General features: G+C 34.3%; 3 protein-coding genes across 20 annotated transcripts; 2 read left to right on the top strand and 1 right to left on the bottom strand.

The window, feature by feature from the left end:
* Nucleotides 1-707: 707 nt before the first annotated feature.
* Nucleotides 708-3,412, bottom strand: LOC306868545 (UPF0235 protein C15orf40 homolog). 3 transcript variants are annotated; one of them, XM_079414778.1, is made up of 5 exons: nt 3,354-3,412; nt 3,155-3,249; nt 2,850-2,967; nt 2,641-2,768; nt 708-875 (listed from the first exon to the last, which is right to left on the bottom strand). In XM_079414778.1, the coding sequence occupies exons 2-5, from the start codon at nt 3,173-3,175 to the stop codon at nt 870-872; spliced, it is 273 nt and encodes a 90-aa protein (XP_079270904.1). In that variant the 5' UTR covers nt 3,176-3,249; nt 3,354-3,412; the 3' UTR covers nt 708-869. The 3 variants fall into 3 exon arrangements, with proteins under 3 accessions (XP_079270904.1, XP_079270905.1, XP_079270903.1); XM_079414779.1 differs by having other exon boundaries at nt 710-1,552; XM_079414777.1 differs by lacking the exon at nt 708-875 and adding an exon at nt 2,340-2,547 and having other exon boundaries at nt 3,155-3,403.
* On the top strand, nt 2,497-16,889 carry LOC306868543 (glutaminase liver isoform, mitochondrial-like). Of its 13 annotated transcripts, none has more exons than XM_079414775.1 (22): nt 2,500-2,812; nt 4,425-4,545; nt 5,035-5,135; nt 7,384-7,466; nt 9,105-9,198; nt 10,248-10,377; nt 10,476-10,542; nt 11,362-11,474; nt 11,586-11,715; nt 11,886-11,950; nt 12,569-12,732; nt 12,848-12,906; nt 12,979-13,023; nt 13,110-13,168; nt 13,253-13,319; nt 13,412-13,462; nt 13,537-13,713; nt 14,155-14,286; nt 14,613-14,705; nt 14,907-14,968; nt 15,507-15,647; nt 15,734-16,889. In XM_079414775.1, exons 1-22 carry the CDS (start codon nt 2,788-2,790, stop codon nt 15,828-15,830), a joined length of 2,076 nt encoding a protein of 691 aa, XP_079270901.1. In that variant the 5' UTR covers nt 2,500-2,787; the 3' UTR covers nt 15,831-16,889. The 13 variants fall into 13 exon arrangements, with proteins under 13 accessions (XP_079270893.1, XP_079270901.1, XP_079270898.1 ...); XM_079414772.1 differs by having other exon boundaries at nt 7,339-7,466; XM_079414774.1 differs by having other exon boundaries at nt 2,719-2,812; nt 4,394-4,545.
* A 519-nt stretch (nt 16,890-17,408) lies between these two features.
* LOC306868030 (endophilin-A3-like) lies at nt 17,409-22,211 on the top strand. 4 transcript variants are annotated; one of them, XM_079414008.1, is made up of 11 exons: nt 17,409-17,620; nt 19,232-19,300; nt 19,409-19,481; nt 19,626-19,769; nt 19,859-19,992; nt 20,225-20,383; nt 20,466-20,569; nt 20,656-20,771; nt 20,867-20,899; nt 21,006-21,080; nt 21,170-22,211. In XM_079414008.1, the coding sequence occupies exons 1-11, from the start codon at nt 17,576-17,578 to the stop codon at nt 21,373-21,375; spliced, it is 1,158 nt and encodes a 385-aa protein (XP_079270134.1). In that variant the 5' UTR covers nt 17,409-17,575; the 3' UTR covers nt 21,376-22,211. The 4 variants fall into 4 exon arrangements, with proteins under 4 accessions (XP_079270134.1, XP_079270135.1, XP_079270136.1 ...); XM_079414009.1 differs by having other exon boundaries at nt 20,656-20,759; nt 21,170-22,205; XM_079414011.1 differs by having other exon boundaries at nt 17,453-17,620; nt 19,461-19,481; nt 21,170-22,205.
* Nucleotides 22,212-22,319: the final 108 nt, after the last annotated feature.

Genomic DNA, 22,319 nt, shown 5'->3' with positions numbered 1-22,319 from the left:
ACATTTCTTCAAAATGCAACTTAGCAGATCATACCTTTTTACTGCATGCAGAGACCTCTAGGATTCGCTTCATATCCGAGTAGTGTCATTATTAACAATAAAAGCAGGATGTTGCCTCGTCCCGGAAGGGAGATGTGTTGTTGTCACTGTGGCCTCTTGGGTAATTAAAAATGCATCATTCAATATTAAACTAATCTTCTAGATATACAATGGTCTCAGTTCAATACATCAATGAGTTGGTCTTAAAGGCTTGAGGTGTTTCATGTGCTATAGGCTGATCTGAAATATCATTCGCCTCAGTTATACTGTAAACATAACTCTAGCGGGAGAGACGGATCTGGCTGAGCATGAGTAATAAGTCACCAGTTTTGATATCTGCAAAGAAAGATTAAAGTAATATTCATGGTAAACACTGAGACTTTGATTTATATGTAAATCTGATTCATAGATTTATGCAGTACAGTGTAGCTGCTAGCGAAAGATTGTGTTGTTAAGCTAAGGTGTTTATTTACGAGCATATTTGAATATATTTCCTGCACTTCCAGCAGAGGGCCGCATTTGAAGTCAAAGATGAGAGCTTGCCGTCGGATCAGTAGCATTAAAAAATGTGATATAAATTCGTAATTTCAATGACTCCCACAGATTTACATGAAAAAGCCACAGCTAATAGCTGAGGGCAGCTGTTAAATGAAGTAATCCTGCAATTAACATGTGTCACAATGACTTTAATAGATACTCATCCCATTAACAGAACAGTGTTTAAATCATGACATATTGTGTGGCTCTATGGCTTTCAGAAAGGCAGCTTTGTGAAATATGACTTCAGTAGAGGAAGGGCCAACATGTCTTCTCCTCCCACTCATCTTCATTTAGCTCTAAAAGAGACGTTTGTCCTCAATTACTGGTAGGATTTTACCATCCACAGGGCATAAATCATCTGCACAGTCCCGTAATAACAAGATATGTCTTCATGACTGCGCTAATGACAACATAAATTGGTTTAATCAAGCTTATAGTTGTACAAGAAAGAAAAATCCTTGAGCCACTTGTAGGAGTAAATGTAAAAATCTAAATCGAAACAACCTGTGGAGTTCAACCAGTTTATAAGATTATATCATATATAAAATATGGATAGTAGCTGATGAGCAGAATTTGATCATTCAGGTCTCAGTAACCCTTTCCGGTAATTCACAAAACAGAAGTTCCAAATTAATTTTAAAATAAGACCTACTAATGTTGTTTTATAGTATAACAAGTGTAAGGTATAGTAAAATTGGATATCTCTGACAACTAATTTTTAATTCAACAAGTCGATACATTTTTAGATGAAAATCATTTGTTTTCATTTCACAAGGCCTATGCAATATCAGTTTATTACAGAAGGAGCTCTGGGAACAGGCAAATAACCAGAGGTTTCCATTTATGGAAAGGTTATATTGCTAGAATAATGAACGTAGGAGGATGCAGAGCTACGGCTGCGTGATTAAATGTAAGCATGTGTCAGTCCTCATGGCTTTTCCTCTCCTAATGGCAGGGGTGCCTCAAAATGTCACTTAAGGAAAAGAAATAAATAGTATTTGCATCTTTACTTTGTAATGTACTTAAGTAAATCATCAAAAACAAAAGAATAAGTTTCATTTCTAATCCTTTCTAATTTTACAATTACTTTTAAACACTTTCTTTGCTTGCTTTTCATGCATGGTGTGAAAATCACAGCTAATATAAATGCACAAAGAGTCTGGTTTGCACTAATATGTATGTGTGATTGTAAAATGCTTTTGTGTTATATAAATCATTCATGATTCAAAAATGACTAGGGATACATTCTTGATGTCCCAGTGATACCAAGATTTTAAACTGAATACAAATGCTGATATTGAGACTCTAAAAATCTTTAATATTCATTGATAGGTTCTTAGCTTAATAGACAATGTCTGATAACCATACTCATTAGGTTCTCCTAATGAACACATTTGTCACTGAACCTCAGGCACTTCTTTAAATAAAAGGCAGGAGCAGGATAATTATCTTGAATTCAGTGCCTTCGCAAATAAATAAATTAATAAATATATGATAACTTTAAACTATCAAAAATTTTAAATATGTATTTTGTGACAAATCTTGTATGTAGTCAAAAATAAAATGTGAAAAAAAATGGTGCAGTGTTGGCAAGGCATGTCAAATCTGAACTAGTGGAAAAAAATAGTTAAAATCGTTGAGCCATATTAAAAGATCCTTTAAAAGATGCATTTAAAAGATCCTTACAAAAATGTTCCTCATGACATCTTCATTAAACACAAAATAATTAAAAACTGGTAATACATAAAAATAAAACTGCTTTTTATTTGACAAAATCTAGATATAATATTGCATGGTTTTAAGATGCAAATGGTTGATTTTTTCCCCCTTGTTATCCAGGAACATGTGGCTCAAAACAAACAATCTACTTCAGTATCAACCACTAGCTTCTGTCCTCAGTTTCTTCAAGATTTCTTCCTCGCTGACAGCTGCAGTCACCCTGATAACCTTTTCTCTGGATTTGGAGCCCTATGGAGCCATTGAAACCATACTGTTTATTATATCATTGTAGTGGGCAGAAAACATTTAAATACACCATAGCTGGCGTTTATGGCTGCTGACCTTATCTAACGATACTTCGCTCTTCTTCAGCTCCAGGACTTTGGATAAGTATCGCAGCAGCTCGGCGTTGGCCTCTCCGTCTGTCGGCGGTGCAGCAATGGCGACCCCCACCGCCTCCTCAGACACATCTGTCACAAAACAGCGCTTATGGTGCACGGACTCATAGATAAAAGCTAAGTTTGTTTCTTCATATATTTATAATACTCAACCAGTGATTGCGTTTTGTTTGGCCCCGGGTTTAGCATGGATTGCAATTGCAATTGTCCCGTCTTTAACTTTAGTAACCGGGCCTGGCGGTGTCTCCGGTGGTTTTGGGTTGCTTTTGCTCTAAAAGATAATAGGATTTCACATTGTTACAGGTTAATGCCACTCAGAACATCAGTGTAACGTTACCAGAATTAAAGCTAACACTTGACTCATATTTAGGTGCTATGACTTACTGCTATATAGGCTACATGCATTAACAAATATCAATATTCATAAAACATTCATTGTAATATGTAATGAGCCCTACCGTCTTGTCCTTTTTAGGCATGTTGTTGTATTGTGAGTAAACACTATTAGAGACAGAGCTGTAAAGTGGGATTTTCCGCCACCGACTGCACAATGCTGAGTGGAAATAAAGATAATCGTACAAAACTGAGAATTTGGGAATGCATTAGCTAGAAGACATAAGCATTATTCAAGTATCTTTAGTGAGCAGCATGAGTTACTTGTGACAACAGTTTACATCGGACACGCGCAGGACAACAAATGTAAACACGTTAAGAGCGTCAAATATGCGCGCTAGATGCGCAGAACAGAAACCGAGTGGGGAAAATACGCTTGAATAAGGCTAATGTTGACCCCCCCCCCCCCCCCCCCCCCCCCTTTTGTGGCAATGTTTGATCTGATATTTCATTTGATGGCATGTATATTATTACTCCGCATAAGTTATCATCATCATATAATTATTAAATACTAACTTAACTGACCTAATAATTATAATAATGAAAAATAATAATAAACCTAAACCTAAAAATAATAAAATAAAAACTATTATTAGTAGGATTGTAGTTTAATTATTAGATAGATAGATAGATAGATAGATAGATAGATAGATAGATAGATAGCATTTTAAATTATTAATATTTTAATATTATAAAATAATAAATAAAGAACTAGTAGTGCTGGTGGTGATTTTAGTTGTAATAATAATTATTAGAAGATGATTATGTATTACATGTAATATTTACAAGTATTATTAAAAACAACACATTAATTAATTAATTAATAATTTGGTAGTAGTGAATTTAGTTGTATTATACACTTTAATAATAATAATGATAATAATTAATAATGTTGGTGAATTTAATTATATTAATATTTTTGTAACTGTAGTAGTAGTAATAGTAATAAGAAGAAAAAGAAGAAAAGTATTTGTTATTTTAGTTGCATTTTTAAAAATGAAATTGTTATTATTTACTAAAATAATTGTTTTAAAGATATTTTTAAATAAATAATTATTATTAGCAATAGTGATTGTATTATTATTATTATTATTATTATTATTAACACCAGTAGTAGCAGTAGTTGTCTAGTACTTACTATTTTTTTCTTGCCTATTTGGTTTCCTTTTATTTACAAGGTATTCCTTTCCAGAATAGAGATCCCTCCTCCAAGATGCAGTTAAATTCCTCCTATTTTCATCCAGCTAAAAACTGGTTGTTCACACTGAGACTGCCTCAAAAACTTTGTCTCACTGTGTGCACAGCTGGCAAAAAAAGACTCATCTTTGTCTCCAGATGCCAGACAAACACACCATTTGGATTTGTTAAAACGCCTAGTTGACTACCAAAGTATAAAGGGAAGTTTCATCATGGAGAGCAACTTAAGCCAAGAAGCAGAGGAAAATCCCTATCTGTGGTAAGAACTGTTTTAACTCTCCAACATAAGGAAAGTCAGTTTTAAATGCATAAAGTCTAAACCTTGAATCAGTCTTTTCTGATAGTTTAGCCCTGCACACTGCTCTCTTTAACTAATTAAACTAAAATAAAATGCAGAATATATTCTCTCATCAAGCACTTGGGCACAGCTTTGAGTTGAGCTGACAATTGATAGCTGTGTCAGAACTCACACAGATGTTTCTCACAGTTGAACTGCTTTTCATGACTAGACTTGTCTGTACACCGATACACTTGCTTTGATCCCAAGGTCTCATTGCAGTGGATACACAAAATCACACACACACAAAACAATACTGGTATCTATTTACTGTTTACTGGTATCTATTATGGCAAGCTGTCAAAAAACTTGCACTTCTATCTCTTTTAATGCATATTTGAAATTAAACGTATACATGCTTTCTCAAGAAACCCATATGAGCAGATAGTAAAAACAAAAAGGTTTTTCTAGTTTTCAGAGAACACCTTCTCTCAGACGTAAATGGAGAAAGCGCTACGGAGGCCTAGACGGTAATAAACTGCTGGAGCCAAATAAGGAGGACGACACAAGAGGTACAAAAACAAAACACTGCAAGAGTGTCGTAGATGTGTGGCTGTGAACTTGGTGTTTCCATTAACAGTGACCCCGTCTGTGAGTGTCGCATTAGCTGTGGGTATTCTGATCATTGATCATGGGTCACCGCCCAAATCCCAAATTCCCATCAGCTTTATAGGAAAACTCCAAGATCGGTGTGAGAGTGCTGCTTAAATAGGCCAAATGAATGGGGCAGATCTGTAGACGCTCTCATTTAAGCATGCTTGTGGTCAACATCTGGGCCATAAAAATGTGCAAAGGCAGTGGGTGTGTTCTGGGGAGGAGTGATGTGGCATATATTGGTTTTAGTGTGGCTGACAAACACATATAATGCTATATAAAGCTTTAGAATCTTTGTTATAGCTTCCTCTTTCACTGACATGAATGTAAATTTGATTTAACAACCATTTTTAAAACGTTTTAAACATTAAAAAAAAATATATATATATATAATAATATAGAGATTTATTTTGAAATTAGTTACATAGCAGCAGTTTAAAAGAATAGTTCACTCAAATATGAAAATTTGCTGAAAATGTACTCACCCTCAGGCCATTCAAGATATAGATGAGTTTGTTTCTTTATGGGAACAGATTTGGAGAAATGTAGCATTCCATCACTTGCTCACTAATGGATCCTCTGCAGTGAATGGGTGCCATCAGAATGACCAAACAGCTGATAAAAACCACAATAATCCACAAGTAATCCACTCAACTCCAGTACATCAATTAAAGTGAAAAGTTGCAATAAACAAATTCATAAAGGCGCTTTAACTTTTAATCATCTCTTCTGGCCAAAATGAGTCAATAATCCATAATAATGTCTTTATATATGACTCTGGACCACAGATCCAATCACAAGTCGCACAGGTATACTTGTAGCAATAGCCATCAATACATTGTATGGGTCAAAATTATCGATTTTTCTTTTATGCCAAAAATCATTAGGATATTAAGTAAAGATATTTTGTAAATTTCCTACCATAAATATATCAAAACTTACATTTTGATTAGTAATATGCATACATTTGGACAACTTTAAAGGTGATTCAATATTTCGATTTTTTTTTTTTTGCACCCTCAGATTCCAGATTTTCACATATATATATATATATATGATTAATTGATGGGATGCTAATTGATGTACTGGAGATGTGTGGATTATTTGTGGATTACTGAGATGTTTTTATCAGCTGTTTGGATTCTCATTCTGACGGCACCCATTCACTGCAGAGGATCCATTGGTGAGCAAGTGATGTAGTTCTACATTTCACCAAATCTGTACACATGAAGAAACAAACTCAACTACACCTTGTATGGCTTGAGGATGAGTAAATTATCAGCAAATGTTTGGGTGAACTATTCCCCAAGTGAGGAACCCAAAGACTTGTGGCATAGAGTAAAACTGCTTAGACTGTTATAAACCACATTCACATTGTATTGTAAACCATATTTATGTTATGTGGGTTTCCTTTAAAAGAAACATAATTAACTTACTTTCAAGTTTCACCCCAAGGGATAGAAGTACAGTCTGCATAACTTCGTCTGGCATGAACCACCATATCTGGGCACAAAATCAACTTCGTGAGATGAGGATGTTCAACTAAAAATGAAAATAATTCACCCTTGTGTAGTTCCAAACATGTATGAATTTTTCTTCTATGGAATACAAAATAAGCTGTTTTTGTCCATACGATGAAACTGAATGGGGTCCACAACAACACATGGACTTTCATTGTATAGACCAAAAAATAAAGCAACATTTTCTAAATATCTTTTTGTGTTTGTCCTGTGGAATAAAAGTCATACAGGTTTGGGATTACATGATTTTCATTTTGGTTAACTACTGTATGCCTTTAAGATTTATTGTTCTTTTGGATGGAAGATGAAGAGTAAAAATAGACAGATTACATTCTGTCCCTTATCCACAGCAGCATGGTTTCATATGTTTTAGGTTTCAGAAAATGTTATTGTGTGGGATTTGCCTGGGTTTTGGACCGAGCAGACAACACAACACAAACAATGTCTTAAACTCGCAAGAAACTCGGTGTCCTAGATTCTAAAATAGCCTCATATACATTCTTTGCTGAGGCAATGCTTAGTGGTTTTCAACTTCGAAAATCCTTTTTAAATCTTGCACTCACAAATAAGCACTAATCTTAATCTTTAAACCTCTCTCAAGATTCAGCAAAGGAGGATTTTTCTCATCTTGGGTTTTATTCATTAGCCCCCACTCATTCAGAGAATGGAGAGATGACAGATGCCCTCACCAACAGGAACGCAGACCCTGTGAAGTTTACTGCGTCTAAGGTACACGCTGAGTCCTGCATAACCACACCCACGCATAAAATATAAAACAAACCTGGAGGCGTAAAACTATGACCAGCATTATTAAAAAGACTGAGGCGAGGGGCATTTCAATACACCTGTGCTAATGTGTCTAAAATGAGACTCGCCATTCAACTGACATTTGCAAAAGAGATGTTGTGATTTAAAGGATTATTCCAGGTTCAATACAAATGAAATGGTAGACTGTTTATTACCACCAAAAAATGATGTGACTCATCTCTTTTTCTTCTTTTCTTTAAAAAAAGGCAGTTAGACACTTACGGTGTACTTTTTGGCCAAGGCTTTTTAAAGCATTTTTTTAAACACACTATTAATTCTTATTCTTGAGATGTAAAACTATTCATAGAATTTTTACAGATAGTTCATGCAGTTGCATTGTCATGTAAAATTTAATAACTTTGTACAGAAAAACTATTTTATTTTACACTAAATAAAGTTAACATGCATATCCTAACCCTTGTGGGGAAAAAAAGAACAAAGCTTACTCTTAAAAAGAGTTATTATTACGGAAATAAAAACGGAATCTGATGTTTTTGGACACTTAATTGCATGCTAATTGAAAACGTATTATAGTTTACTTTATTTAATTGAATTTATAATTTAAATTTAAATTATAAAATGTACATTTATTTGGATTTTTAGCTTCAGTTAGCTGAATTGGGTGCTTTTTTAACCCACTTAAGTAGGATATAAGTACATCTTAATAAGTAATTTCACTATTAGTTATTCTGTGTTTGAAATATTGTTAACTGAGAAGCATTTATGGTTATTTCATTTGAAAATTGTATGTCATGTATTGAAATCAATTTGTAATGCAATTTAGAATATATTATCAAATAACACTCCACAATTAAAATGATAATTTACTTTACATGTGCATTATTCTGTTAGTCAATCAAAATAAGTGTACTTCTTTAAAGCACAACCAAAATGATTGAAATATGAGTTCAAATGTACTTTAAAATAAATTTGATATTGTTTGAAAGTGCACTTTTCATGAAGGTGCAAATGGCCTTTTATTTCATTAATATCATATTATCTGCAAGTAAATATTTAAAAAATATATACACTCTTAATATTTGAAGTACACCGAAATACAAAAAGGTTACAAATCAGCCCCATTCACTTCCATTACCCTGCTGTTCTGCTTTAAAATAAATAAAACCCTGAATACATTAAAGACATTGTCTCTGCTGCTTAGTGTCGCATGTCTGTTCAAAGACAATAAGTTAGCATGTACTTCACCTGTAATAAAATCCCAGCCCTGCAGACGTTGTTACTGCTGGAGGCTAACATGCTGACACGAGAGAGCAATATGTCAATATGTTTGCCCGCAGCCCTAAACACCTGCAATTATTTAGACTTCAAAGATGTGTCTGGCACCAGCATTATGTTGTATTTCATCAGGCTTCAAAAGGTGTAAAACACTTAGATAAGCTAAGCATGCATCATTATGTCTAGGTCTGCATAAAAGAGTTCTCACTCGAAAAATAAAGCACAGACTGTTTGCTCGATGATATATATAATTAAAATATAATAGTCTATATATAGTTAATTTTGCACAGCCAAGCTCTCAATACATGTTTTTAATGTTACTAGGAAACAAAAGCTGCAGGGAACATTCCTCACCCTGTGCCAAGAAATACCTTTCCATCCCAGAGGCCAGTCAATTACGTCTCTCCAGGCTCTACAGGTAAAAGAGCAAAATAAAACAATATGCGCACTTATCTCCAGCGGCACATGTTTGTACCTCCTATTAATTCTCTTTTGCTTTTATGTAGCTTTGTACTCTTGCTTCCTTTTGTTCGAATTATTACGGCTCTCACGAGGCAGCAGTGTATTAATATTCATCAAACATTCTGGTTGGTTTGTTTTACACCTCTAACCTTAAGTACTAAATGTCTGCAGAATAATTGGGCTTAGTGTATGAACTCCATTCAAATGTTATTTGCAGATCATTTCAGCTTCATTTTTCTCTCTGAAAATCTCTCATTCACTTTTTAATTGACATTGGAATACTATGGGATTCTACAGCAAAGTATTGTGATCGATCTACTTTTATACATCTGTTAGCGTAATAAATTGTGATTGATCTTGTCTGCCTTGCATGTATTTAAGCATTTAATTGCTACCTTAACACTGTACAGTGTGTATGTGTTAATTTTGTGTGTGTAGCTCTTATTAATTAAGTAACTATGTCAATGTACCTTAAATTATATATATGACATTATATTACATGAGCATATGATATAATTTGATCCCGCCTTTTTAATAGAATATTTGATCTACACTAATGTTCAAAAGTTTGGGGTCAGTGCAGTGCAGTGCAGAAATGAATACTTTTACTCAGAAAGAAAGCATTCACTTGGTCAAAAGTGACAGTAAAGATGTTGATTTTCTTTTTACTAAATATTTCTATTTCAAACAGATGCTGTCCTTTTGGACTCTCTTTTTTTATCAAAGAATATTAAAAAGAAATCTATCATGGTTTCCACAAAAATATTAAGCAGCAGAACTGTTCTCAACACTGATAATAATAATGTTTCTTGAGCACAAAATTAACATATTAGAATGATTTCTGAAGGATCATGTGACACTTCTTTCAAAAACAGACACCAGACATTTGAATGGTAGTGTATAAAATTTAGTTGTCTAGTAAGAACTGTTTTTTTTTTTCTCTTCAGGAAATGCTAGTCTAGTTTTCATTTTCTGCTCTAATGAAATTCCTACTCTTTTCCCTAGGCATGCCATCTTTTATAAGCAATGGAGGCACAAAACAGACAGTACCAGAGCAGAATAAACTTTATGCCAGCCAAGCATGGCAACACTTGGGCCGCCCAGAGACGAATCAAGGTCATTTTAAGAAAAAAGTGTGAGTCTCAAATGCACAATGCAGCATTCGCTTAACTTGCTTCAAGAGCTACAAGCTATATGTATACTGACATACTCTACAAATTGTTTTTTTAAAAGGGCTGCTGATGTGCTCTTTGATAGTTTTGCCTCTGGAGGAAGAGTCAACTGCAATCAGTTTTTTGAGGTACATAGAAAGCATCGTTAAAGAAATAATTCACCTGAAAATTCAAATTTGCCAAAAATTGACTCACCCTCAGGCCATCTGAGAAGTAGATGAGTTTGTTTCTTCATCGGAACAGATTTGGAGAAATGTAGCATTACATCACTTGCTCACCAGTGAATGGGTGCCGTCAGAATGAGAGTCCAAACAGCTGATAAAAACACGTCTTGTGAAGTGACAAGCTGTGTTTTATAACTTTAAACTGCTTTTGGCCAAAATATCCATAATCCATAACAGAACTTCCTCCAGCTTTAAAAGTTCTGTCTCTGTTGACATCTCACATCACAAATGACGTATTTGTTTAAAACTGTTTTGAACTATTTTTGCTTGTAAATGGTGATTGATCTGTGCATATTTCTCTCCTGATTCAGACGAGATTACTTTTTCACTGGAGAAAACAATGTTATGGATAGATAGTATTTTAGCCAGAAGCAAAATGTCTTTATTGTCTTGATGTTTATTATAAACATTCTGCTTTTTGTTTCACAAGACGTTAATTGATGGACTGGGGTCATGTGGATTACTTGTGGATCAATGTGATGTTTTTATCAGCTGTTTGGACTCTCATTCTGACGGCACCTATTCACTGCAGAGCAATTCACTGGTGAGTGTAATAATACATTTCTCTAAATCTGTTCCGGTGAAGAAACTAAATTATCTATATCTTGGATGGCCTGAGGGTGAGTACATTTTCAGCAATTTTTAATTTTTGGGTGAATTATTGCTTTAATATTGGCTAATATTCAGTAGTGCAGGATGCCATATCTGTCTGTATTTTGGCAGGTCCTGTGGAGCTCAGGAATCATCCGAACAGACCCACGGATTAAAGACTGTTACAGCCTGATGCAGAAATTACAGGAAGCAGATGGAACTGTTGACAGGAGCACTTTTCATAGGCCAGACAGAATCTTGATACCAATAGTCCAATTTAAAGCAACTTAAATATAAAGACTAAATACCTTAATCTATTATGCTTCTAATTTGCTTAATTTGTGAACATCTTGCAGGTGCGTGACTGGCTTTGTGTCTTTCATCCTGAAGGCATTGCAGGGAAGATTTGTCATTCCAGATTTCTCTACATTCACAGAGGAAACACAAAAGCTGTTTATTAAATGCAAACAACTCTCCTCTGTGAAGGTGCGTCAAATCCGTTTCCGCTGCTGCTGCTGCTGTTGTTGTTCTTTTTATATAACAGTCTAGTGAAAAAGACATGCGAAGAAGCCTTAAAGTAGCACAGGTTATTTTCTAATTGATTGTTTCATGAAAAATATCACAATATGACTCATTTCCTGTGCATTTCTGAACAGGAGAAAGATGTAAGAGAGAGCGCCACAAAATGGGGCATTTCAGTGTGTACCGTGGATGGACAGAGGTACCACACAACAGTCCAATTCAATTGATTTGATAAGAGGTCTTCAACAGGGGGTCTTTGCATCCCTTAGGGGGTCCAGAGTGGCACTGCGGGGCGTCTGGCAATTATTGTTTAATCTCAAACATTTTTTTGTGAAAACATGATGACATATGTTGAATAAGAATTAGAAAAATTTAAGAAAAATGTATATATTTATATATTTGTAAATAAAAAAATATATATATTTGTCTTATTTCCTCTTAATTTTAAGAAATGTTTTTGAGCACTAAAACAGCGTATTAGAATGATTATTCAGTTTCGCCATCACAGGATTAAATTACATTTTTAAATATATTAAAATAGTTCTTTTAAATTGTAATAATATTTCACAATATTTCTGTTTTTACTGTAACTGAGATCTTAACTTGGTTGAATTTATCTTAAACAAAGCTATAATTAAAAGTAAATGTTAAGCTATATTTGATTGTTATTATATTATATTATGTACAAATTTTTAAAAAGGTACTACAATTATAACTGTAATTCAATTTTAATACTCAAATTTAGTGTTATTTCCAAATTATCAATTCACTTTGCCTGTTGAATTTTAATGAGATGCTGTTGTTTTTTGGGCTTTAGACTTTCCTTTGGAGACTGGGCTGAACCTTGCATTCTGGGAGAGATTTCTTGGCCTCTCATATATGGTTTAGCGGTGGACCAGCAAGGATCCAACTATGTGCACAGATTTGTAGGGGTGGAGGAATATTCCAAATACGAGTCTCCGTTTACTCTGACCAAGCAAGGTAAGTTCAGTCAGTTCATATAGTCCATTTCTTTGATTTATGTTCAGTTTTGCACTGAAGAACAGCCAAAGACTTTTGGCTTAGCAATGCTTAAAAACAGCAAACTTGTTTGCAGGTGTGCCTCATAGTCCGCTGGTTGAGACAGGAGCCATTATCTGCACTTCTTTATTACAGGTAACAATGTGTCTTGTTTAAAAATGTAAAAACAAAAATGCACTTTTATTGACTGTTTTTGTCATAAAACAGCTGGCAACCAGACCAGTCACTGATGAAGAAGAAAAGTATGAGTCTGTAAGCTTAAATTTTACATTAACCAGCTACATTTGATGAAAAAATAAGGCATAAAAGCAATCTTAAAGCAAACCATTCTAACACAGGTTTTGAATATCATCAGAAGACTGTGTAACAAGGAGCATGCAAACCTAAACTGCACCAGGTATTTTCATGAGAAATAGATTTTTTTGTGCTATTCAGTGTTTATTTGTTAGCGTTAATTGTAACTGTCGCACTGCCATTGCAGTTATCAAAACCTGCGAAAAGACATCATCCATCTCCACGCGCTTTCATTTTACTTACAAGAGAAGAAAGTAAGTCCAAGATAATTCCCTTAAAGATCAATTTTGTTTCCACATCACAAAGGGTCTTTTAAACTCATCTGTTTTGAACTAAATCATTCCAGTGCTTTCCTGAAGGTGTGGGAATCAATTCTACACTGGATTTGTTGTTACAGGTATTCAGCTTTATGTATTATATTCTTGATAAGAAAGAATGCATGATTGAATTTTAATTTTGCATACGTCTCAGTGTTTATCGACAGAAGTCACCTGCGAGTCTGGCGCTGCACTGGCTGCAACCCTAGCTAACGGGGGACTGTGCCCCCTGTCAGGTGACCAAGTGATGTCACCCCACGCTGTCCGCAGCACGCTTTCTGTGATGCAGGTGGCTGGAATGAATGATTATTCCAGAATGTTTCATTTTAAGGTGAGTTTGTGACTAAGCTGGTAAATAATGAATAATATTTGTGAGATATATTGCTAGGTTTAACATCAGTTGTGTTTAATTTCCACATATCTTCAGTTTAAATTCACTCCCACATCTCTAACAGGACTTTTGAAGCAATTAAATTTGCTCTCACTTTCATGTAACTAATTAAAATGGCCTCTACCCTGCAACGTTAATTCGCAATAATGGTAACAATTGTCAGTAATGAATAGCAGTGGATGTGTCCATGAATTAACAATGTCTGAAAGAATTATGTATTCCCCTACTGCCCTCTAATGGACACAGTCCAGAATGCTTTATTGTCTCTTTAATTCCTGGATAATAATGCAGATGTACCCATTTTAAATGTGCATGAGGATTTAAAGCAGAATAATTAAGGCTGGATAATATCATTGTTTTCAATATCATTCTACAATGCAGACATCTGTTCCTGGTAAGTCCAGTCAGTCTGGTGTCGTGCTGATCGTGGTACCTGGAGTTCTGGGACTCATGTGCTGGTCTCCTGGACTGGACTGCAATGGAAATTCATGGAGAGGTGTCCATTTCTGTGAGGTATGGAAACGGATCAGTATACTTCAGTGCTAAATCAAAATTGGAATTTTGTGGCTTTTAGTCCAGGTTCCTTAGCTTATATTGTCTAAATGCTAGTGCACTCTTTCATTTAGATAAATATTAACTTTTAGAAAGCAAATGCATTTTAAATTTGCATTGTCAGACCAAAAATGAATGACTTATCCTGTACTATAAGTTTATGTCCAATCAAATAGTCTCTAGTAGAAGAATGCCCCTCCCACTGGTACCACCTGCTTCTGGCTAGCAAGCTGACAAACCTGAAGCCTAAAAATTATATTATATAATAATTATCTGTTTTGTCAAAGGAGCTGGTTTCAACCTTCCAGCTGCACAGTTTTGACATTAGGACTCCATTCAGACAGGTGCTGTGTTACAGGCAGTGGAAAGTGGAGTCAGAGGTCTGGTTTATCTTTTATTTATTTATATATATATATATATATATATATATATATATATATATATATATATATATATATATATATATATATATATATATATATATATATATATATATATATATATATATATATATATATATATATATATATAATATTAAATGCATATACAATTCCTGATGCTATTTCTTTCTTGAATTACAGGGATACCAAATTATGAATGTACTTTTGGCTGCTTACAGAGGGGACATAGTATCTCTGCGCAGGTAGGATGTCTATAATAACATATAGACCTCAGACACAAGTATTGTATTTGAAAAATACTATATAAATTTTTTATATTAAAACATAATTAAATAAAAACATTATATGCAATTATATACAAATATTATGTATTAACATAATGAAAACAAATCTTATACATTTAAGTAATATAAGAATATATATATATATATATATATATATATATATATATATATATATAGAAAGAGAGGGTGAGAGAGTTATAATTTGTATTAAATAATATATTTAATTATATTCAAACAGTATAAAGTATTTAGATATTATGGTAATATTTCTTGCTCTGCCTTTAAAGTTTGTTTAATTTAAATTTACACAAAAATATCACAGAAATGACAATTATTTATAGTTTTCTTTATGCAAAATATAATTGATTTTGATTGCCAAAATATCATTGTAGTATTTGAATTAAGTTTGTTTTCCATCTGTGTATAAATGACCTCTGAACCTGCATGGTGAATTATACTGAAAACAGTGAAACTAGAGTTAATTCCTCTTTTATAGGTACCTTCTGTCAGGAGCAGATGTGAATGCTGTGGATTATGATGGACGGTCAGCGCTGCACGTCGCAGCCTCTGAGGGCCGTCTGGATGTCATCAAGTTCCTGGTGGAGAACGCAGGTGCAAACTGCACACTCAAGGACAGGTGAGTCATGTATGATATGACTATTACTACACAAGTTACAGTATAAACCAGCCAACAGGACTAATGTGCCATGTTGATGTTCGCAGGTGGGGAAACATGGCCTTACAGGAGGCCATGAGATGCAATCAAGACCCTGCCATCCAGTTTCTGAGGAAATACACAGATTATGAAGAGAGTTTATGATCAAATACTAATAACTCATTGGTGTATTAATTTAGATTTGATATTTGCATTCAAGATACAAGTAGATGGATTATATTTAGAATGAAGAGGAGGTCTCTAAAACATTAGTTGTATTCTGCTGGCAACAGTCCCAGACAACCACTCACTGCTTATTGAGAATTACTGAAAGAGATTGAAACCTTGTTTTCTCAATAAATACTTCAACAGCATGTGTTTACTGATTCAACACTCAAACATTATGAATGAATCTGCTCAAATCCAATGCTATCTTATTTTTGCTGTAGTTGTTGAGTAAACAACTGAATGCAATTGAATTGTGTTTTCAGGACAAGGATATTTTCATAAATGTGACCCTGGACCACAAAACCAGTCATAAGTGTAGATTTTTCCAAATTGAGATTTACACATGTAGAATATTTGGCTGAGATACAACTATTTGAAAATCTGGAATCTGAGGGTGCAAACAAATCTAAATACTGAGAAAATCGCCTTTAAACCCATCCAAATTAAGTTAGCAATGCATGCTGCTAATCAAAAATGAAGTTTTAATATATTTACGGTAGGAAATTTACTAAATATCTTCATGGAACATGATCTTTAATTAATATCCTAATGATTTTTGGCATTAAAAGAAAAATCGATCATTTTGACCCATACAATGTATGTTTGGCTATTGCTACAAATATACCCCAGCGACTTAAGACTGGTTTTGTGGTCCAGGGTCATATATGTCAGAGTGGGGCAAGTTGTCACGTTTTATCGATGTTGAAAACTGTGGATTTGTGGTTTTTTTCAGGATTCTTTGACGAATAGAAAGTTCAAACGAACAGCATTGAAATATAAATCTTTTGTAACATTATAAACGTCTTTACTGTCACTTTTGCACAATTTTATGCATCCTTGTTGATGGCTGCTTTAAATTCCGTTTTGCCATTACAGGAATTAATTACATTTTAAAATATATTTGAATAGAAAAGATTTATTGTAAACGGTAAATTTCACAATATTGCTGTTTCAGCTGTTGTTGTTGTTGTTTTTTTATTAAATAAATGCAACCTTGGTGAGCGTAAGAGACTTTTTTGAAAATATGTAAAAATGTTTAATGACTTGGTGTTTTTAATAATTTAATAATTACAATATTTTTTAGATGAAAAACATTATCATTATTCATTTTTGTACATTATCATTTACATTTGTGCTTTTTAAATATCGTTTTGTTTCATACTTTTTACAGCTTAAATTTAGCTGAAAATGTGCTGTTTAATGCCAGTTGTGACAACTTGCCCCACTATTCGTCATTTTGTATTCGATAAACTGTATCTTTAATGTACAGAAGCTAATTTGTAATCAAGACTTTAACATATGTGCCTAAACAGGAACTAACTTTCAAAAAACATCCAGAGAAAAAAAACAATCCTGGAGTAGAAAACGTGATAACTTCCTATAGGCTTGTTATTTATGGAAACTTTCAGAATATAAGTCTTTATGTAGGCTGCCCTACATCTTCAAACCCTGTTCTCTGCATCACATTGTTGCAGTAGACACACGCCTGCACCGATGAATGACCTCAGGACCGTCATAGCTGCAGGATCTCAGCACAGCCCCACCAATCAAATCTGGGCAATGTCCCAATGTGCAAAATAACAGTATACATTGCGACGGACGGAAGAGGGTGGAGAACAATGTGGAGATAGTACACAGACTCAACCATCCCGTGAAACCTTTGAGGACGAACGCGGATAAGGATGTCAGTGGCCGGACTGAAGAAACAGTTTCACAAAGCAAGTCAGGTAATACGAAGCTTGATTTTGTGCGACAATGCAAACAAGATTTATTTCAAGTGATCGAGTCATTTCTCTAAAATGATAGCCTACTAACAGCACATAAACATAACTGCGCTTTAAATCGCCCTTTTAAAGAGTTGTTTTACTTTTATGACATACTGCGTTTGTTGGCTGCGTGGATGTAATGGCAATGTGCGGATTCGGGAATGAACGGTTCTTTTGAGTCGAATCCTTTCAGTGAATCAGTTGAACCAATCGGTGAATCGGTCCGGGTGGTTCTCAAGTGTACAATTCATCGATTCATTGAACCAAGAACTGTATCGAGAAGAGATAAAAAGTACAAAATATTGTTTTACTACTTGACACATACAAAACAGCTGGTTTTAAAGAAGAGCATTTTATTAAAAAATACAAAACGTTTTCAGAGATGTAAACTATAAAGTAAATTTATATTTCCGTTGTAAATTAATCAAACTGAATGGCAGCAACAAACTGGGACATATTTTAAATTAAATTAATAAACACCCTTAAAATTATATCGTTCATCGTGTTAGCGATATGTGCCGTGACATGAACCACGCGATGACACAATTACCTCATTATGTAAAGAATAACCGAATCTGTTTCTTTGAACCGATTCTTTGAAATGTGTTCAAAAGAACCGATTCTCGGGCATTAATCAGACTTTTCTAGAGCAACTGCAGCCAACCGTGTGTGACCTGATATGGTGGCCCAGTTAATGATGAATTGCCAAGCTAAAAAATTACAGGGCATTAGATTGTGTAAATTGTTTAAATAGTAAAGGTTTAAGTGCTGTAGATCCACACTAGAACTGTGCTTCTCAGCACCCAAATTATGTAATCAGACGTGTCCTTCTTCTCACCTTGTGTTTCTGAATAAGTGTTGAGTTACTGCAGAGGTTTGAAGGCTGATTGTGCCAAAATGAAAACTACGTGAGACACGGACATGGGAAACATGGGTGTTGCCTGTTTCTTGGATCCAAAGTCCACTTACTATCTGCTATTGTTTTTCTTCAAATCTAGTTTATTGTGGATAATAAAATCTCTTGGAATTTATAATAAAGCTTGGTCATTGACTCCTGGAGGTTTTGTATTAGTGAAAGTTTCTAGGTCCCCAAGCCACCAAAGTATGTTTATTAAAAAGTTTTCAAGGTCACATTCTTTCGATTCATTCATGGCGGTCTGAATCCTCTTAGTGTTTTGGACGCATTGGCCAAACGACTGACCTTCATAAACAGTTTGGCTTATGAACCACTGGAAACAGATGCTCAGTCATCACAGTGTGTTAAAAACGGCTTGGCTTGTGGATTTCCGGGTTTTGTTTGGAAATGTTGTAGACATTGGATTGTGTTGTGATCGGCTCAGCCACTCATTATCATATCATTGTGTATGATTTCAATTAAACAATTAAGGTAATTATGATCACTGTTTGTATTGCTGTTAATATTGTATATCTTATGAAGAATATAACTGGTCAAAATAGTCAAATGTTCATTTGAACTGTATATTGAATCAGATCAACTTATTGCATAAACTTTTTTTTGTCAAGCCCACTCAACAATAGGTGATATTTTCTTTCTCTTTGACTATCCTCCAGTTGCTAAAGGAAAAGATCAATGGAGTTGAAGGAACAAAACTGGATGAGGAATTCCTCAACATGGAGAGGGTATAAATATCAATCTCAGCCAAATAAAGAAAAAAGATTAGACATTTTAAAGATCTCAATGCATCAAAAAGTATTTTTTGTTTTTTTTTATTGATTGTTTTATTGTAGAAAACTGATATTACCCACAAACTGATTCTCGACCTTGTTCCAAAAACTATAGGATATCTTCAGCCAAACCCAGGTATTATATTTAATAATATTTACTTATTATAAGATTTACAATATATGCTATTTATATTATAATGTGTATATTATAATGTGTTACAATATTTAATTTATTGTTGTTATATTTCATTGATTATATTTTTCTTTTTTCTTCTTCAAGCATACAGAGCAAAGCTCAGCATGCTCAGTACAGTGTCCAAAATCCGTGGGCAGGTGAAGTCTGTGGGATATCCTCAGACAGAGGGCATTCTGGGAGATTGCATGCTGCACTATGGCAATGAGCTTGGAGTTGAGTCTGGCTTTGGTATGTTTAAGACAAATGAAACACAATGGTTATTTTTTACTGCTTTAAAAATGCCAAAATACCAGTTTTGAGGTTTACTGCAATTATAGGTTTTGCACTGCTTGAAATGGGAGAGGCGTTAAAACAAGTAGCCCAGGCAAAAGACTGCATGGATGTCCGAGCGAAACGAACTTTCATTGATCCTCTGCAGTCCCTGCAGCACAAAGAGCTGAAGGAAATTGCGGTCAGTCTGTATGGAGTAAATGGGTTTGATATACTGTGATTTTGATGATAAAAACAGATTTACTAATGTTCAGATTATCTGTCGTTTTGCATTTAATACTCAGCGTGAAATCATTAGTGTAATGTTGTGATTTTAGGATTTTAAATGTATTCTGAGCATTTAAAGTGAAAATAGCATGCATTTTGTTGTGAATGAAGACAAACATAGCTTTTCTTCTTGTTCTGGTTATCAGTATCATCTGAGAAAACTTGAAGGTCGCCGTCTAGATTTTGATTACAAGAAAAGACGTAAAGGAAAGATTGCAGACTCTGAAATTAAGAAAGCATTCGAAAAATTTGAAGAATCCAAAGACCTGGCTGAGAGAAGCATGTTTAATCTCCTAGAGAGAGATGTAAGTTAGTGTGTATATTCATATATATATAATTAACATTTTTCCAGACATAAATAAATTGTTTGATTGTTTGACATTTTAGGTACAACGGATGCAACACCTCTCAGGGCTTTTAGAAGCAGTAATGGACTATCACCGCCAGTCACACCAGATTCTAGAAAATCTCAGGAGTAGTTTGCAGAGCAGGTTAGAATCATGATTTCAGCTGTACTTATTTTCTATACTTACCTTGGTTTCATTTAATGTGCCTGCTTATTTTTCACTCTATGCAGGATAACAGATGCAAGCAATCAACCCAAAAGGGAATTTGCATCTAAATCAGTTGCGAGCACATTGTGCTACACGGATATTTATGGATTTTCCACATGCTCATCCGGTCAGTCATCAGGTGTGATATTAAGTCATTTGATTACATTAAACAGAAACTGTTTACAAAGGTTTCTGAATTCTCTGCTAGCTGAAATGCTGTATTATGCACTACAGATACTGAGGTTACTGAAGCTTTGAGTGAAAAATGTAAGTCATTTTAAATGTGATGCACAAACTCTCAGCTATTTTATAAGGTAGCTGGAAGTACCCCAGCTTGCTTTGCTACTAATGTCTTTCAATCTTTCTTTACCAGATGCACCGGTTGTGGTTCACCCTCCTGACAAAGTCACCATTAAAGTTCAAACAACAGACAAGCCAACCAGCAACAGTAAGTTTTTAGATTTTTTTTCTTAAAAGTGACCTTAACCTTGGAAAAAAGCTGTATAAATAAAATGTATTTTTCTTCTTGTGTGCTAGATGATAGCGGCCCCCCTTTGGACCAGCCTTGCTGTCAGGCACTTTACAGTTTCCAGCCAGAAAACCAGGGAGAGCTGGGCTTTAAAGAGGGAGACATCATCATTCTGACCAGCCAGATCGACGAGAACTGGTGTGAGGGTATGATCAGAGGGGAGGCTGGCTTATTTCCCATGAACTACGTCAAAGTCCTTGTACCGCTGCCATAGTGACGGCGGGAAGGCCCTGGAGCTGGACAACATGAACTGTGCCAGATTTTGGGGATTCAGAAACTTTGATAATTTGATAAAGGTTAATATGTGAAGGACTTCTGAGCCCTTGCTTTATATTTATCTATATTATCACTATGCAAAATCATGTATCCTGCCTAGTGTTCCTTATCTGATTATTTTTTATGAATCTTATAATTTTAAATAAATATGCTGCTATATTAAAGTCTTAAGTATCCTTTATCTTATATGTGCACTATGAATGTAACCCTGAACCACAAAACCAGTCATAAGTAGCACAGGTATATTTGTAGCAATAGCCAACATTACATTGTGTGGGTCAAAATCATCTAATTTTATTTTCTACCAAAAATCATTAGGATATTAAGTAAAGATCGTGTTCCATGAAGATATTTTGTACATTTCTTACTGTAAATATATCAAAAGTTAATTTTTGATTCGTAAAATGCATTAAGACCTTAATTTGGTCAATTTTAAAGGGGATTTTCTCAGTATTTAGATTTTTTTGCACCCTCAGATTTTCAAATAGTTGAAAAATATTGTCATATCCTAACAAACCATACATCAATGGAAAGCTGATTTAGTTATATTCATATGTATAAATCTCAATTTTAAAAAATTTACCCTTATGACTGGTTTTGTGGTCCAGGGTCACATGATAATTTTAATGCAATATAGTCATACACTGATTGGTTATTTTACTTTTTTTTAAATGGCACTCAAAAACATTAAATTACTTCTCAGGAGTGATTTTGTTTTTTATTTGTCTTTCCTTAAATCCAAACGTGCACTGCATTAAAATCTTCTAGCCAGTGTTCTGTTGGTCTTATTGCAAAATACCTTTTATTTCCTTGACTTTAACAGCACTACAAACGCGTTTGAACGCATAATCCTTATCAGACGTGTTTATAAATGCAAACTTT

Source organism: Barbus barbus (assembly GCF_936440315.1).
Source record: "Barbus barbus genome assembly, chromosome: 50".
NCBI classification, from domain to species: Eukaryota; Metazoa; Chordata; class Actinopteri; order Cypriniformes; family Cyprinidae; genus Barbus; species Barbus barbus.
This window is presented reverse-complemented; position numbering and strand designations above follow the sequence as displayed.

Excerpts from the sequence above, each read along its gene's own strand:
- LOC306868030 (XM_079414008.1), top strand. The coding sequence starts at position 17,576 with ATGTCAGTGGCCGGACTGAAGAAACAGTTTCACAAAGCAAGTCAG. Across the intron at positions 19,993-20,224 it reads AAGAGCTGAAGGAAATTGCG|TATCATCTGAGAAAACTTGA; the intron begins GTCAGTCTGTAT and ends TCTGGTTATCAG. Across the intron at positions 20,384-20,465 it reads TTAATCTCCTAGAGAGAGAT|GTACAACGGATGCAACACCT; the intron begins GTAAGTTAGTGT and ends TTGACATTTTAG.
- LOC306868543 (XM_079414763.1), top strand. The coding sequence starts at position 4,499 with ATGGAGAGCAACTTAAGCCAAGAAGCAGAGGAAAATCCCTATCTGTG. Across the intron at positions 13,320-13,411 it reads TTTACTTACAAGAGAAGAAA|TGCTTTCCTGAAGGTGTGGG; the intron begins GTAAGTCCAAGA and ends AAATCATTCCAG. Across the intron at positions 14,287-14,612 it reads GAGGTGTCCATTTCTGTGAG|GAGCTGGTTTCAACCTTCCA; the intron begins GTATGGAAACGG and ends GTTTTGTCAAAG.
- LOC306868545 (XM_079414777.1), bottom strand. The coding sequence starts at position 3,175 with ATGCCTAAAAAGGACAAGACG. Across the intron at positions 2,968-3,154 it reads TGCCTAAAAAGGACAAGACG|AGCAAAAGCAACCCAAAACC; the intron begins GTAGGGCTCATT and ends ATTATCTTTTAG. Across the intron at positions 2,548-2,640 it reads GCGAAGTATCGTTAGATAAG|GGCTCCAAATCCAGAGAAAA; the intron begins GTCAGCAGCCAT and ends ATGGCTCCATAG.